Below are 15878 nucleotides of genomic sequence, written 5' to 3' on the forward strand. Positions count from 1 at the left end.
AGGGGACCACCAGATTGTCTTCTGTTTTTGGAGGATAGCATCTTGATTCTGTTAGGGATTGCACGATCCATGCACTCGTGTAAGTGCTTATAAAGTGCAACTGTATAGGATTCAGCAGTCGTATCTCTGTTGTCAGTCAGCATGGGTGTTGTGAAGTTTGCCACCTCGGTCTTAAGAAGTGTGAAGTTGGCTTTAGAGAAATTTTTTTATGGTGGTTTCCCTAATGGGGGTGGGGGTGGGATGTGGATGTCTAGGGTGATTTGCTTGTGGTCGGATATGACCAACGAGGAACTGACCTCTGGTGTGGAACACCAGTTGCCCATGTTGCTAATGACCAGATCTAGGATATTGCTGCCCCTGGTGGGGGTGTGGATAAGTTGATCCAAGGCATTTGAATTTATGAATTCCAGAAAACGTTGAGCACAAGAGTTGGTACATGAGTAGTTTTCCCAGTTAATGGTGGAGTACTTGAAATCGCCCATTATTAGGGTCTTAGGTTGTACCCTAACATTTTCCAGTGTATCAAGAAATGAGGAGTGGGAATCCTGGGGCATGGTGGGGGATCTGTAGTAAGCTGCAATTTTCATTGTGGTCTTGCCCAGAGTTAGTTGCACTTGGATAATCTCAGCTGCATTATGCTGAGCAACTAGCCTGGAGGTGTGGATATTCTTACTGAATATGGACACGCCTCCGCCTTTAGTGCTTCGGTCCAGGTTAGGTGGCCGAAAGGTGTGGTATGACTTGTAGCCTGGTAATGCAGGGGTGCTCTCTGGAGCCTTGAACCAGGTCTCTGTCATTGCACAGATGTTGATGTCCTCCATTTTAAGGAGTGCCTCGAGTGAGTGCATTTTGAGGTTTAGACTTCTTGCATTAAGCAGCATTACCCTCAGATTTTGCTTGCTTGTACCTGTTACGGTAGTGAATTTGTCATTTGAATCTTGCCTGAAAAAGGCACTATATGGGTGGCAAGAGCCTTAGCCAGTATCCGGAATCCCAAGGCGACAGGTGCAGGCCATCTCTGGCAAAGCATCGTGGTTTGTCAATCATGTCATCCCAGGCAGACAGATACTGGATCTCCTTAGAATGACACCAGAAGCTTAGGCAATTGTTTAAGTCAATCACTTTGTCCTTGTACTGTGGTATCATTCTGGATGATGGCAGGATGCTACTCAGGGCTAGGGTCATACCTGCCTGGGCTACAAGATCAGAAAGCTCCTCCATGTCTCTTTTCATGCAGTCCAGGAAGGTACGTCTCAGGTCATTTACACCAACATGGACAATGACAGAGTCATATTTGTACTTGCTGTGGAGTGACCTAAGTGCATGTGTTATGTGGCGGATCCTGGCACCTGACAGGCAGCTGCAGCTGTCGAAACACCAATATACAAAGAATACCACAATTCAGTTGAGTAAAATATCCAGCTTTATCAAATGTACAGAGCTTTCGGGTAAACACCCTTCATCAATGATCAACATAAGGTTCATTAAAAATCAGTTTAAATACACCCAGAATGCGTCACATGACCTGCAGCCATAGTCATATGACCATATACAATCTTAAATATACCAAATACATGAGTTTAAAAAACAATATACATACATACATATATATATATATATATATATATATATATATACACATATATATATATATATATATATATAAAAGACATGTACAATTAAAAAACATAACAGTATACAACATATACTTTATATAAAGTATTATTTATAACCCTTATTTCAATTTAGTATGTTGTATTCTAACTAGTATTGGTTTTAAAGATACAGCTGCATTCAAGCCTGGACTAATGTCAGCTGATAATCGTACAATCCATTCATATTCCCTTACATCCAAAAGATTACATAAATCCCCTCCTCTAGATGGTTTATTCAGCATATCTATCACCCTAAACTTAAATGCATGATTTTCCCCTTGTTCTTTTATATGCTTGTACAGGGCATTATCATCACATTGTGCCCTAATATTGGATTTATGTTCAATAATACGCTCCTTGAGCTTTCTTGTGGTCTTCCCAACATAGAATGAAGGGCATGCAATACAAGTTGCTATATATATATCACAAAACTGGATGTACATGTGGCTAAGCCATGAAAAACAAATGACCTATTCGTAACCGGATGTTTAAATATACTATTGGAGTTCATTCCATCACCAGTAATGGGTACAATATCACCACAACAACTGCAGTTATAACAGCAGAATGTGCCCTTGCTCTTCCTTCTAGACGAAGCATCAACATTATTATTAACAAAATCCTTATAACATAATAAATATTTTAGTGATTTTTTATTTCTATAAGTAAAAGATGGCGTATTACCCACTAATGCCTTAATGTCATCTTGAGCCAAAAGGACCCTCCAATACTTACTGATCACACGTCTAACAATATGGGATTTACCATTATAGGAAGTAATGAATCTCAATTTCACATCTGATGTATGGTCCTGTGGATCAACACCAGTCTCTTCATTTATACAGAATATAGGTCTATATAAAGTATGTCTATTATCTTCTATGCCCTTTCTTATACTAGTTACTAGAGTTTGGGAGTATCCACTATTACTAAGTTCATCACATGTTACTTCCAATTGTCTAGAAAAAACTGCGTCAACAGTGTTTAATCTACTTACTCGCATAAGTTGTGCTTTTACTATACCTCTAAAGACATGGGGTGCATGCATACTGGACGCATGTAAATATCTACCGGAATATACTTCTTTCTTATATATGGCAGTGTTGATTACATTGCCTTGCATTGTCAAACTCACATCTAAGAAATTTAAATGGTTACTAGAACACTCCATTTTAAACTTCAAAAAAGGAGTTGTGTTATTCAAGTAACTTACAAATTCTGCAAGTTCAGGTAAAGGGCCTCCCCCAAATGTCATCCACAAATCTTTGGTAGAAACTGATGTTATTATTCATAAACCTTTCACCATCAAATGTGTGCACTTTCTCGCATTGATGCAGTACTATGTTAGCATAGGTGTTAGCAACGGGAGTACCCATTGCTACACCTGTTAATTGTAGATAGTATTCTTCATTAAACATAAAGACATTATTCCGTAGGACTACATCAAGCAACATACATATGTTCTCAATATGCCTAGATGTAAAGCCTGAGCATTGTGTTAAAAATTCACGTATAGAATCAAGACCATATTCAATCGGAATAACAGTGAATAATGATGTAATGTCCATCACTACCATATGTAGAACCCTTTGTTCCATTTCATGCCCATTAATTTCCATCTGCCATTTTTTAAGTTTTAACAAAAAGTCCATTGTATCTTTTAAAACTGTACTACAATGGACCAATAAAGGTTTTAATTGTCTCTGCAAATATAGAGAAATGGGTTCAGTGGCCCACCCATTGCCGGAGACAATGGGTCTCATTGGGGGATTATCCTTGGACTTACAGACCTTAGGAATACCATACAATTGGGGTATTACTGGACTGGGTACAGTAAAAAAGTTAAACAAATCTAAAGAAATATCACCTGATAATTAAATGTCATAAATACACATGCTAATATAAGTAATACATCTCTTTACTTCCACATAAGGTATTCGCTTAAAGGCTATCTCGTCCAAAAGCAGATTTAAAACAGAATCAAAATATTTACCCCTATCCATAATTACCACTGAACCCCCTTTATCAGCTTGTTTTATTATAATATTAGGGTCCTGTCTTAGTTCCTTTAAAGCTGAAAATTCAGGATAATAAGGTTAAACTTATTAATAACATGTTTACTATTATAAACATTTCTTATTTCGTTCTCACAAAGGTCATTAAATGCTACTAGACTCTTCAAATTGTTTGAAATCTTGGTTTGAAAGGGAAGTAAACCCGCTTCTACAAGTTTCTACTGAGACTTTGACTGGTAATGAAAAAATACCAACTGCACCATCCGTGAGCTTGTTGGAATATGAACGTCTATTATATGCTCTGGAAAGGAAGATGGGTGCATTTAAGCGCCTTCAATGGCAGCATTTCAGCTTCACAGCCTATCTTGAGAAAGGTGTGGTTCCTCGTGGACTTAGGGTATTAAAAATGCCCTCTTACGGTAATACCTATCCAGACCTTTTAAAAAAGTGGCAATGTTTGAATCTTAAACTAAGTCATGACTATATGGTACTAATGAATGAATATTTTTCGAGTATGGAGCTTGAATTGAATAAAGAAATCATTTCTATGGAAGAAGAACTGTTGGCAATGCCCTGTTCTAAGAATGCGACGTCTATCTATCAATCCATGTTGGATAGATTATCAGCTCTTGACGACAGGTTGGAAACAACTAAAAAATGTAAGCTTATCAGGGACATTAATGATTTCCAGTCTGGAAACATCTTCTCTTGGCTTAAGACTGATATTGCCATAAAAACTAAAAGAATAAATGAAGATAATAGTGTCCGGTCTAATACTTTGAAAAGCTCTGTTGGCTTACTAGATACTCTAGATAATTTTCCGGAACTGAATTCTTCAGTTTCGAATTCTGGAGCAGAATATGGTCTTGATTCTATACGTGAATTTTTAACACAATGCTCAGGCTTTACATCTAGGCATATTGAGAACATATGTATGTTGCTTGATGTAGTCCTACGGAATAATGTCTTTATGTTTAATGAAGAATACTATCTACAATTAACAGGTGTAGCAATGGGTACTCCCGTTGCTAACACCTATGCTAACATAGTACTGCATCAATGCGAGAAAGTGCACATATTTGATGGTGAAAGGTTTATGAATAATAACATCAGTTTCTATCAAAGATTTGTGGATGATTGTTTCTTCATTTGGGGAGGCCCTTTACCTGAACTTGCAGAATTTGTAAGTTATTTGAATAACACAACTCCTTTTTTGAAGTTTAAAATGGAGTGTTCTAGTAACCATTTAAATTTCTTAGATGTGATTTTGACAATGCAAGGCAATATAATCAACACTGCCATATATAAGAAAGAAGTATCGTCCGGTAGATATTTACATGCGTCCAGTATGCATGCACCTCATGTCTTTAGAGGTATAGTAAAAGCACAACTTATACGAGTAAGTAGATTAAACACTGTTGACGCAGTTTTTTCTAGACAAATGGATGAAACATGTGATGAACTTAGTAATAGTGGATACTCCCAAACTCTAGTAACTAGTATAAGAAAGGGCACAGAAGATAATAGACATACTTTATATAGACCTATATTCTGTATAAATGAAGAGACTGGTGTTGATCCACAGGACCATACATCAGATGTGAAATTGCGATTCATTACTTCCTATAATGGTAAATCCCATATTGTTAGACGTGTGATCAGTAAGTATTGGAGGGTCCTTTTGGCTCAAGATGACATTAAGGCATTAGTGGGTAATACACCATCTTTTACTTATAGAAATAAAAAATCACTAAAATATTTACTATGTTATAAGGATTTTGTTAATAATAATGTTGATGCTTCGTCTAGAAGGAAGAGCAAGGGCACATTCTGCTGTTATAACTGCAGTTGTTGTGGTGATATTGTACCCATTACTGGTGATGGAATGAACTCCAATAGTATATTTAAACATCCGGTTACGAATAGGTCATTTGTTTTTCATGGCTTAGCCACATGTACATCCAGTTTTGTAATATATATAGCAACTTGTGTTGCATGCCCTTCATTCTATGTTGGGAAGACCACAAGAAAGCTCAAGGAGCGTATTATTGAACATAAATCCAATATTAGGGCACGATGTGATAATAATGCCCTGTACAAGCAAATAAAAGAACAAGGGGAAAATCATGCATTTAAGTGTAGGGTGATAGATATGCTGAATAAACCATCTAGAGGAGGGGATTTATGTAATCTTTTGGATGTAAGGGAATATGACTGGATTGTACGATTATCAGCTGACATTAGTCCAGGCTTGAATGCAGCTGTATCTTTAAAACCAATACTAGTTAGAATACAACATACTAAATTGAAATAAGGGTTATAAATAATACTTTATATAAATGTATGTTATAGTTATATACTGTTATGTTTTTTAATTGTACATGTCTTTTATATATATATATATATATATATATATATATATATATATATGTATATTGTTTTTTTAAACTCATGTATTTGGTATATTTAAGATTGCATATGGTCATATGACTATGGCTGCAGGTCATGTGACGCATTCTGGGTGTATTTAAACTGATTTTTAATGAACCTTATGTTGATCATTGATAAAGGGTGTTTACCCGAAAGCTCTGTACATTTGATAAAGGTGGATTTTTTACTCAACTGAATTGTGGTAACCTGACAGGCAGCTGACAGTAACTTTCTCCTTGTTTAGCCTGGTGAGTGGAACATCAGTGTGCCTGACTATAAAGTCACCTATGACTAGAGTGTTGGGTATGTTGTTATGCCTTATGGGCTGTGGTTGAGAGGCACACTGAGTTTGTGGTCTGTGTGTCATTTGGGTTGTGTTGGGGGTGGAGGTTGCTTGCGTTTCAGCTTTGGAGGTCCCTGTTGCTTGGTGCTTGGGTAGATTTTTTTTGAGAGCCTCCGCGAATGTAGGTGTGTGTTTTGTGTTTCTGTGTGTGTGCTTTGGTGGTGTAGGTTTTAAGGGACTATGTGATGAGTGTGGTGCAAGTGTTTACCTTCTCCTCTTGACTGTCTAGTCCAGTCTTGGGTGAAGAGAGCTTTGCTTCCAGTTTGGTTATAAAAGTGCATCTCTCCACAGGTTGTAGTGTTGGGTGGTAGGAGAGGGTTGTCTGTGTACATGAGGCAATTGCTGCACTGCCGCAAGATGCCCAGTTTCATCAAGTAGACAGGAGAAAACACCGGGAGCTGACACTTGGACATGCCTGGATAGGTGCTTATTTATTAAGTACTAAAAAAACGTTTTCCTCTAGACAAGTGTGGAAAGTTGAGTGCTGTAGCTTATTTAGTGCTTACAATGAGTTCTGAACAAGTGCTGAGCTCAAAGAAACAGACTTGAGTACTGAAACTAGAAAACTGGCTAGTTCTAAGAAAGAAAATTAAGTTAGAAGGCTTCCCTCCAACACAGAAAGGCTTGGGGGCTCAGAAGCTTACAAACAGTCCTGGATACAGCACATCTGTATCTGGACTAGACAACTTATAGGAAAGGCAGGAAACAAGCTTAGAAAATGTTTTCTTTTGTAAAATGGAAAGGGAAAAGGAGGAGGAGAAGCTAACTGGGTTGGCCTTCTCAAATGTTCTCCCTGGAATAGGTAGAATGAGGTAACGACACGAATGGTAGGAGTGTCCCAGATCAAATTTACAGTAGGGGCAGGCAACAGCAAAAGCCAAGTATAAAAACAGGATACCAAGAAGAGGGAGGGTGGGAAACAAAAATCAGAAGCAACAAACCCAACCAGATGCTTAACAACTGTAGAAAATTCTACTTAACACCTCACACAGTGAGTAAAATAAAAGTGCTATAAATAACTCAGAAATAAGCTAAAAACAGGACACTTAATGTTATATATCACAGATTAGTTAGCTCAGAGCCCTTCCTCCGATTAGCTCAGTGTGAAATGTTTTATTTATTTTTTAATAAGGAAAGAAAGGGGGAAAATAGAAATATTAAGAGTAGTAAGGACAGCACAAATGGTATAGGGGAGAAGGCAGAGTAACCTAGTAAAAAAAAACAGCTATTAGTGGAAAGGGGGAGAGAAAATGAAAGTAACCTAATAAAAAAAAGCTGGAAAGAAGAGTTCAGAGACAAAGGGGAGACAACAATAAACTTAATCACAAAAGTAGGTTAATAAAAGAGTAATTATTGTAAATATCACCTGACAGTCCAAGAGCCAGAAGCTTTAGACCATGTCTTCTCAAAGAGGAAAATGAGATATGTGGTGACAGGGTGAGATGCACTGTGGGCAAGGGGAAGTGAGACATTTTTGGTTGCCACGAGTTTAGTATTGGCCAAGTTAGATCTGATGGATTGGATCTGGACCCATGTGTGAGGATGAGATGAAAAACTGACAATATCAGGTACTGTAATATGTTTTCATGTCCTTTGCTGCGCCCCAAGCCATCGGTTGTGAAAAAACATTAGGAGTAAAGCATCAAGGAAGATTGTGTAGAGATGTGTACCTCCTCAAACAAAATTACGGACTGTTACGGGAGCACTGGATACACAAGTTATATTTTTGGACAGGTCCAACATCCCTTTTAACTACTAAAATCTGGAAAGGAATTCTTTCTAAAATGGGTATGAAAGTGATGACAGCAGAGCATGCAATATGAAATAAATGTGATGTACAGTAGGCATCCAGACTAAAGAGACATCACACTACAAAGACTATATGAATTTTTTTTTGAAAGGATAAAGGCATTCAAGAAGCTACCGCAGAAGAACAAGAAAAGAGACTATGACAAGACGGAATACTCAAAACCCTAAAATGCACTACTTACTACCACCATTACAAAGCCAGATTAATGGGTATATGCTATTTCTGGACACCCCAGTGCAAATTATATCAGTGGAATAACCGTGTGCTGGTTCTTCTAGGACAAAAGTCTTTTCCAAAAAGAAAAAAAAAGTTTTGTTACCAAAGTGCTGAGAATTTTGTGAGGACAGTGTCAAAAACAATAAACCATTATCTCAAACAGAAACATTCATTTTTTATGAAAAAAGAATTCTTTGCTTAAAAAATGAAAGCATATACCAAGACACCAATTTGCACTTTACACAATTTCTGTTTTCACACTTCACTTAATACCACAGTACTAACATTATGGAAAGCTGTTTTCATGAAAAAAAAAAAATGAATGCAATTTCCTTGTGCAGAAGTTGACTAAAGAATACACCAAACGTCTCACCTGTGCTTTTCTCTGGAACACTGCTCTTGTGTACCTCACATGTTATTAAGTCACTGTTTCCTTGACTTGAAATTGGATTCTCTTCACTTTTCTTCTCCTTATTTTTCTCCTTATCTTTGTGCTTTTTACTTTTTTTCTTGGACTTGCCATGTGAGTTTTCTTCGCTTGCCTGCAAACAATCCTTTGCTGGAAGATGGCCAAGCCTATCTATTGGCTCCTGCATGTCGCAATCTTTACCGCTGTGGCTAGAGTCATTGCTAACATCTGAAAGAGGATCATGAGTCTGAAGCATATCCAAGGCAGGAGAATGAGCGCTGGAAGTGAAAGTATCTGCTCCAGATGACTGGACTACAGGGCTAGGCACATCCTTCTCAGTGGTGGAATTTAGCTTACCATTTAAAGTCGGTTGAGTTCTACTGGCAAGGTGAGATATCCTAGGCTTTTTATTGACCAAAGGATCAGTAAATTCAGTGGGAAGTAGCCGTTTCTATTAAAAAATATAATAAAATGACCTTTGTGAGTCTTCACACAACACTGCCTGGAGCCAAATAATGTAAAACCCTTTCAATGTACTACTAATTTGCAAAACCAAAAGTTCAATACTGCCATGAACATCTACAAAAATTTTGTAATACAGACAATGAAAATTTATGTGAGATACTCACAATAAATGGAAATGATGGAATTCATTCCCCTTCTTTTTTCAGCATTCTTAACTTCTACGTAATGCTTGCATCATAGCATCCAACTCTGCCAAACTTCTCACCCTTAATAAAGAAAAGTTTGCAACTTCTTTCCACATCTGCTTCCTGCCTAGTATTTCTACTGCAATCACTAGGGCAAGATCCTCAGTACAGAGCAGACTGCATAATACTGACAACCTTTGTTTACAGCAGCCATAGCCCTTGTAGTACAAGAAGAAATACTTTAATGAGACAAACACATGCTTTGGGATTAGAGGCAGGACATAACATAAGCTATCCATCACAGGCAACACAAAGATGACATTAAATAAGTAAATCTTGCTATATATTCCAGCAATGAGAACAGCCAAGATCAGAGTATTTTTTTGCTTGACATCTTCCTTTGATCCATGCCTCATCTGAAACGATGATGCAAAAAGGTTGCAGTTAGCTAAGCAGGCACACTGAATTCATGCAGTCACTCCAACAATATACCAAGAAAAGAACACAAAGTGGAAGGAAGGTGGGAGAGGCCACAAAAAAAAAATGTATAAATATATACAAATTATATATTATATACAAACAGTGGTCTGAATTCCCAACATACTTGGTTCTGTCCAGGTAGTAACATAGTTGCCTATACACATCCAAATAATGGAGGATCCCTTCTCCCTTGGTCTGAGGGTTAGGAATGCAGGTAAAAGTATGATATTGTTTAAAGAAGTCTCTGTCACCACCTTGGGCAAAAAGGAAAGGGTGGTCCTGAGAGACATCCTGACTTGGTGGAAAATGACGAAATGTTGCAAACATAACGGCTTGAAGCTTTGACATACTTCTGGCTGAGGTAATGGCTAGTAGAAAGGTTATTTTCCAGGCCAGGAATTTTATATCAACAGTGGCCATTGGTTCAAAGGGTGGAAGGATGAGCTTTCTCCAGAATGAAACTGAGGTCCCAAAGCGGAATAGGAGGTTTCCTAGGCGGCCTAACGTAGACAACCCTCAGAAATGGTTCCATAACAGAATGTGAAAACAGAGGAGGTTGAGGAGGTGGCAGACAGGCAGAAACAGCAGAAGTGTGGAATTTGCAGAGGAGTAGGAAAGACCTTTTTTAAAAAAGGCTGAATAAAGTTTGACAGGTTGAAAGCAATCTCGGCTTGATGAGGGTTTTGTCCCTTCTGTCTGCACCAAATAAGGAATCTTTTCCATTTGACAGAACAAGACATCCAAGTGCTAGGTCTCCTGGCCTCATAGTATATCAAGCAGAGACCCTTTTGATGGGATCAAGGTATCGTCCAAGCTATCAATTTGTGTGTGTGTAGGTTGGGGTGTATTATTGTGCCTCTGTTCTGCATCAGCATGTCCATTCACTGTAGCAACTGCCATGGCTCCCTGTTGTTTGGACTGAAAAATAGAGAGCATCACTGCTGTGTCGGCCATTCTGGGGTTATCAGAATTACTGACCCTTCTTCCCTTATTTTCAAGCAATATCCTTGGCAGCAGTGGTATTGGGGGAAATCATAAAGGAATATGCCCTTACAAGGAAAGGAAAAGGCATTTGTCTTCCAGGCCAACTACATTTTCTTCCTGGAGCAAAACTTTTTCAAATAAGCATAGTCTGGTGGCAAAAGGTCTACTTGTTGCACTCCCCAGTTTTCAAAAATGCTGAGAAATACTTCCTAATGCAATTGCCACTTGTTGGGGTCTGACAGGTAACTGCTAAGCTGATTTGTTAGTTGATTGGTTTCTCCTGGTACGTTCTGTGCCAAGAGGTACAGCCCCAATAAGTTTCCCATTTCCCAAAAGTCCATGGCTATGTGACAAAAGGGGTAAGAGTGGGTCCCCCCTTATGTACCACATAATTGTGGTATTGTCCATCTTAACCAGGATGGTTCTGGATTTCCATTTGTTTTGGAATGAAAAATCAGGCCATTTTGTGCTATTAGTTCTTTTAGGTTGATGTGTTTGCTTTTGAACTTGGGGGTCCCATTTGCCTAGAGTCTAGAGGCTGTTGAAATGGAGTTTCCCAGGCTATTTCTAATGCATCTATTGTCAGTGTGGTCCTGAGAGACAAACCTGAAGGGAAGGCCTGGATTGAGGAAGCATGCTTGGGCCCACCAGGCAAACTCTTTCCTGAGGCAAAGAAGCAGTTTTATTCTGAAGGTGAGAGACTGTGCATGTTGACACCATACATCTTTGAGATACCACTGCAGTTCTCTCGTATGCAATCTGGCCAGGGGGAATCATAAGAATGCAGCAGGCCATGTATCCCAGGACCCTGAGGTACTCTCTGGCTGTGAGATATTTCCTGTTCAAGATGTTTCTGAAGTAAAGGTTTAGAAAGGTAACCCTGTCTGGAGGAAGGAAAGCCTTCTGAAGAGCAGAGTCCAGAAAGGCCCCTAGAAACACAATCCTGCTTGTGGAGTTTGAGAGTTTTGTGCATTGATGTTGAACCCACTGAGGTTAGTAAGCACTGGGTATAAAAGCAGGCCTGCTTTGAGTTTTACTAAGCATATTGCCTGAATGAGACAATTGTTTAAGTAAGGGTAAATCTGAATTCCCTTTACCCTGCAGAAGGCTATCATTGGGGCTTGGCATTTTGTCAGGACACTGGGTACAGCAGATAAGACAAAGGGCAGAGCACAGAATTGACAAGTGCCTCACACCTGCTCTGAAGTGTAAGAACCTTATGTGTGATACTTCTATGGGGATTATACAGGTATGCATCTTTTAGATCTAAGTTTATCATGAAGGCTATTGGGGTAATCATGGGCAGTAGTTTTGTAGAGTTGGCATCTTGAATTTTGAACCTGTAAGAACTGGTTAAACCTCGACAGGTTTAGAATTAGCCTCCAGGTACCTTTTCTGGGAACCAGGAAAGGTCTGGTGTGGAAACGTTTTTCTTGCAAAGGATTTTGGTGCAGGTTTCACAGAGTCCTGAGCACATAGCTCTTTTTTTAATTAAGGCCCATGTCGTTTGGTTTGGAGGAATGTCTGGGAGGCCTGAGTGAATAAAGGGTAGTTTAAACTTGAGTTTGTAACCTCTTAATGATGTTTAGCACCCATAGATCTCAAGTAATGAAAGTCCACTTCTCGTAGAAAAATAGTGTCATGCAAGAGTCACGATTGCTCCCTGCTAGGTCCTTGGGGATCGGGATTCCAAAAGTCTAATGGGTTTAGATTGCCACTGTCTTGGCCTCTGGTGCTGTCCCTGGCTCCTTTCCCTACTAGGTTTCCTTTGTCCAGGCTTAGACTTGGGGGGGGGGGGGCTGGAAACCATTTGCTAGGATAATTGCAGCTGAATCAATGGTGTTGGACATGAAGGAAGACCTTAATAGTTTGCATGGCCTTGGCTTTACCCTCCATTTTCTTAAGGACAGTTTCAGCCTTAGGACCAAACCCAAAATCTTTGTGTAAAGGGGCATCTAGGAAAAGTACAGTTTTGTACCTACCATAAATGTAGATGTTCGAGGATCCACATTGCTGCAGTCCTAACTATTGGGTAGTCCGCTGTCCAGTCGGCCCGAATACCAAAGTATATGGCTGACGTCGGTCAGGGCGCATTAGACTGACGTCAGTACGTCAGGGTACTAATGCGCATGACCGACGCCATATCCTCAGTCTTTTCTTGCCCCAGATGTCAGAAGACCCTGAAAAGATAAGGCCAAAAACAAAAACTCCCAAAATACCTGCACCAAAAAAAAAATATATACAATATATACACAATTAGCAGAATATAACCTCACCTACACAACCACCCCTAAACACAGAGGGGAAGGAGGGAGGGTAAATTGGACTGCAGCAATGTGGATCCTCGAACATCTACATTTATGGTAGGTACAAAACTGTACTATGTTCTTCATTCCACATTGCTGCAGTCCTAACTATTGGGTAGAATCCCAAAGCAGAGGTAAGGGAGGCTGGCAAATCATAAGGAAGCAGGAACTGACAACATGCCTTGCAAAATAGCTGTGGCAAAACCAGCCCTAGACTTAGAGTAGAGAGGAAGGTGATAATGCTTAGAGAAAGTATGCACTGAACTCCAAGTAGCTGCCTCCAAAATATCCTTAGTTGCCACCCCCCTTAGAAATGCTGTGGAAGTGGCAGTAGCCCTAGTGGAATGAGGCCTAATCCCAGCTGGAATCTCCTTGCCATGATGGGAATAACAAAATGTAATGCAACACCCAATCCACCTAGAAATAGTTTGTTTTGACACAGGCTTGCCCTTTGAAGTCAAAGCAAAAGAAACAAACAACTGCTGAGACTGCCTAAAATCCTTAGTCCTGCTCAAATAATAACGCAACAGCCTGTGTACATCGAAAGTGTGCAAAATCTTTTCCCCTTTATTTTGGGGATCTGCATAAAAGGTAGGCAAATGAATAGTTTGGTTTAAAGCCACACTAGAAACCACCTTAGGCATAAAGGAAGGATTAGTACGTAAAGATACCCTATCCTTATGAAAAATCAAAAGGCTCCACTGCCATAAGGGCCTGCAACTCAGAAACCCTTCTTGCAGAAGTAATGGCCAACAAAAAAGCAGTCTTCCATGACAAGTATTTCAATTCAGCAGTAGCAAGAGGCTCAAAAGGTTGTAGAGTAAGTTTCTCCAACACAAAATTGAGATCCCAAGCAGGAGTAGGAGCTCTTCGTGGGGGTCTTATATTCTTTGCCCCTCTAAGAAATTGCTTGAACAAAGGATGCGAAAACAATGGTGGGTCACAATCATAGTGAGCTGAAATTGCTGCAGCATGAATCTTAATGGAAGAGAAAGACAAACCTTTGTCCAGTAACTCAGTGAGATATTGAAGAGCCACACTCAAATTAGGCTCAGTAATCTCCAAATTGTTTGCTGCACTCCAAAACAAAAATCTCTTCCATTTTTCTGCGTACACTTTCCTTGTACTAGGTCTTCTGGCTTCCATAATCACATTTAAAACTTGTTGAGGAAGCTGAGACCTGCTGTCTTTCAAAACAGAACATGCCAGGCTGTTAGATGTAGAGAGTGAAGCTTGACATTGAGCAGATGACCGTCCCTCTGAGACAACAGGTGTGGAATCAAGGGTAAAGGCCATGGAGGCTTCCTTACCAGACTCCTCAGTAATGGGTACCAGTGCTGCCGAGGCCAATCTGGAGCTATTAAAATCATCCTTGGCTTGTCTTGTCTGACCTTTAGAAGCACCTTTGGAAGAAGAGGCAGAGGTGGAAAGGCATACACATGAAGATTTTTCCAACTGAAAGAAAGAGCATCCACTTTCCAAGCTGTGTGATGAAATCCTTTCTGCAAAACTTTGGCAGCTGGTGGTTTAGTGGAGAAGCGAACAGATCTATGTCTGGAGTTCCCCATGACACTGTCAATTTTTGAAATACATGAAGATCCAGTTTCCACTCGTGGGGATCCATGATTTGTCTGCTTAATACATCTGCTAAGGAGTTCTGTGCTCTCGGCAGAAACCTTGCCTGAAGAGTTAGTTGCAGACTGAGCGCAGTCTCCCATAAAATCATTGCTTGTCTGCACAATGGGTAAGAATGTGTTCCCCTTGTTTGTTGATGTACCACATGACAGTTGTGTTGTCTGTTAGAATCAACACCTGCCCTGGAAGAAGTAACTCCTTGAAAGCAATTAATGCAAACTGAACTGCTAACATCTCTTTCATGTTGATATGTAGATGCAGTAGTCTGGCAGGCCACTTGTCTTGTATCCACTTTCCATTTAGATGAGCTCCCCAAGCAACATCTGAGGCATCTGTCGTTAGAATCTGACTTGCCTCTGGCCGGGTCACAGAGAGTCCCTTGTTTAGGTGACATTCCTGAGCCCACCACAAAAATTCCTTTTGAATGCAAGGTATTATTTGAATGACAGTGTCCAAATCCTGGCAGTGCTGTGTCCACAGATTTTTGAGATACCATTGTAGCTTCCTCATATGCAGTTTGGCATTGGGAAGCACCAGAATACAAGATGCCATGAACCCTAAGGCTTGAAGGACTGTCCTTGCAGTCAGCCCGGACTGAAGAGATAGTTGATGGAAGTAACTGGAAAGATTCTTTTGTTTGTCCGGGGTTAAAAAGGCCATCTGGGCTGCTGTATTCAGTCTCACACCCAGAAAGCACATGTCTTGAGAGGGTACTAGACTGGACTTTATTTCGTTCACAGAATACCCTAGGCATCTTAGCACTGCTATGACGTATTCCAGATGCTGTAGAAGGTCTTCCTTATCTTGAGCCAGAATCAGGCAATCGTCCAAGTAAGGGTAGATTTGAATCCCTTTTAGCCTGAAGAAAGCTATCACTGGAGCCAGAACCTTTGTGAATACTCTGGGCGCAGTAGATAAGCCAAAGGGCAATGCAGAGAACTGATA

At 39.8% G+C, this 15878-nt stretch overlaps 1 protein-coding gene across 1 annotated transcript in view; it reads right to left on the bottom strand.

The window, feature by feature from the left end:
* Positions 1-15878, bottom strand: part of ELL (elongation factor for RNA polymerase II) — a 1387197-nt gene that overhangs the window by 424212 nt on the left and 947107 nt on the right. Inside the window, exon 8 of the mRNA XM_044053846.1 lies at positions 8843-9329. Coding sequence (XP_043909781.1) covers positions 8843-9329 — 487 coding nt within the window. The remainder of the gene's footprint in view (positions 1-8842; positions 9330-15878) is intronic.

Source organism: Protopterus annectens, chromosome 13.part0, assembly GCF_019279795.1.
Source record: "Protopterus annectens isolate FY-2018-M chromosome 13.part0, PAN1.0, whole genome shotgun sequence".
Taxonomy (NCBI): Eukaryota; Metazoa; Chordata; order Ceratodontiformes; family Protopteridae; genus Protopterus; species Protopterus annectens.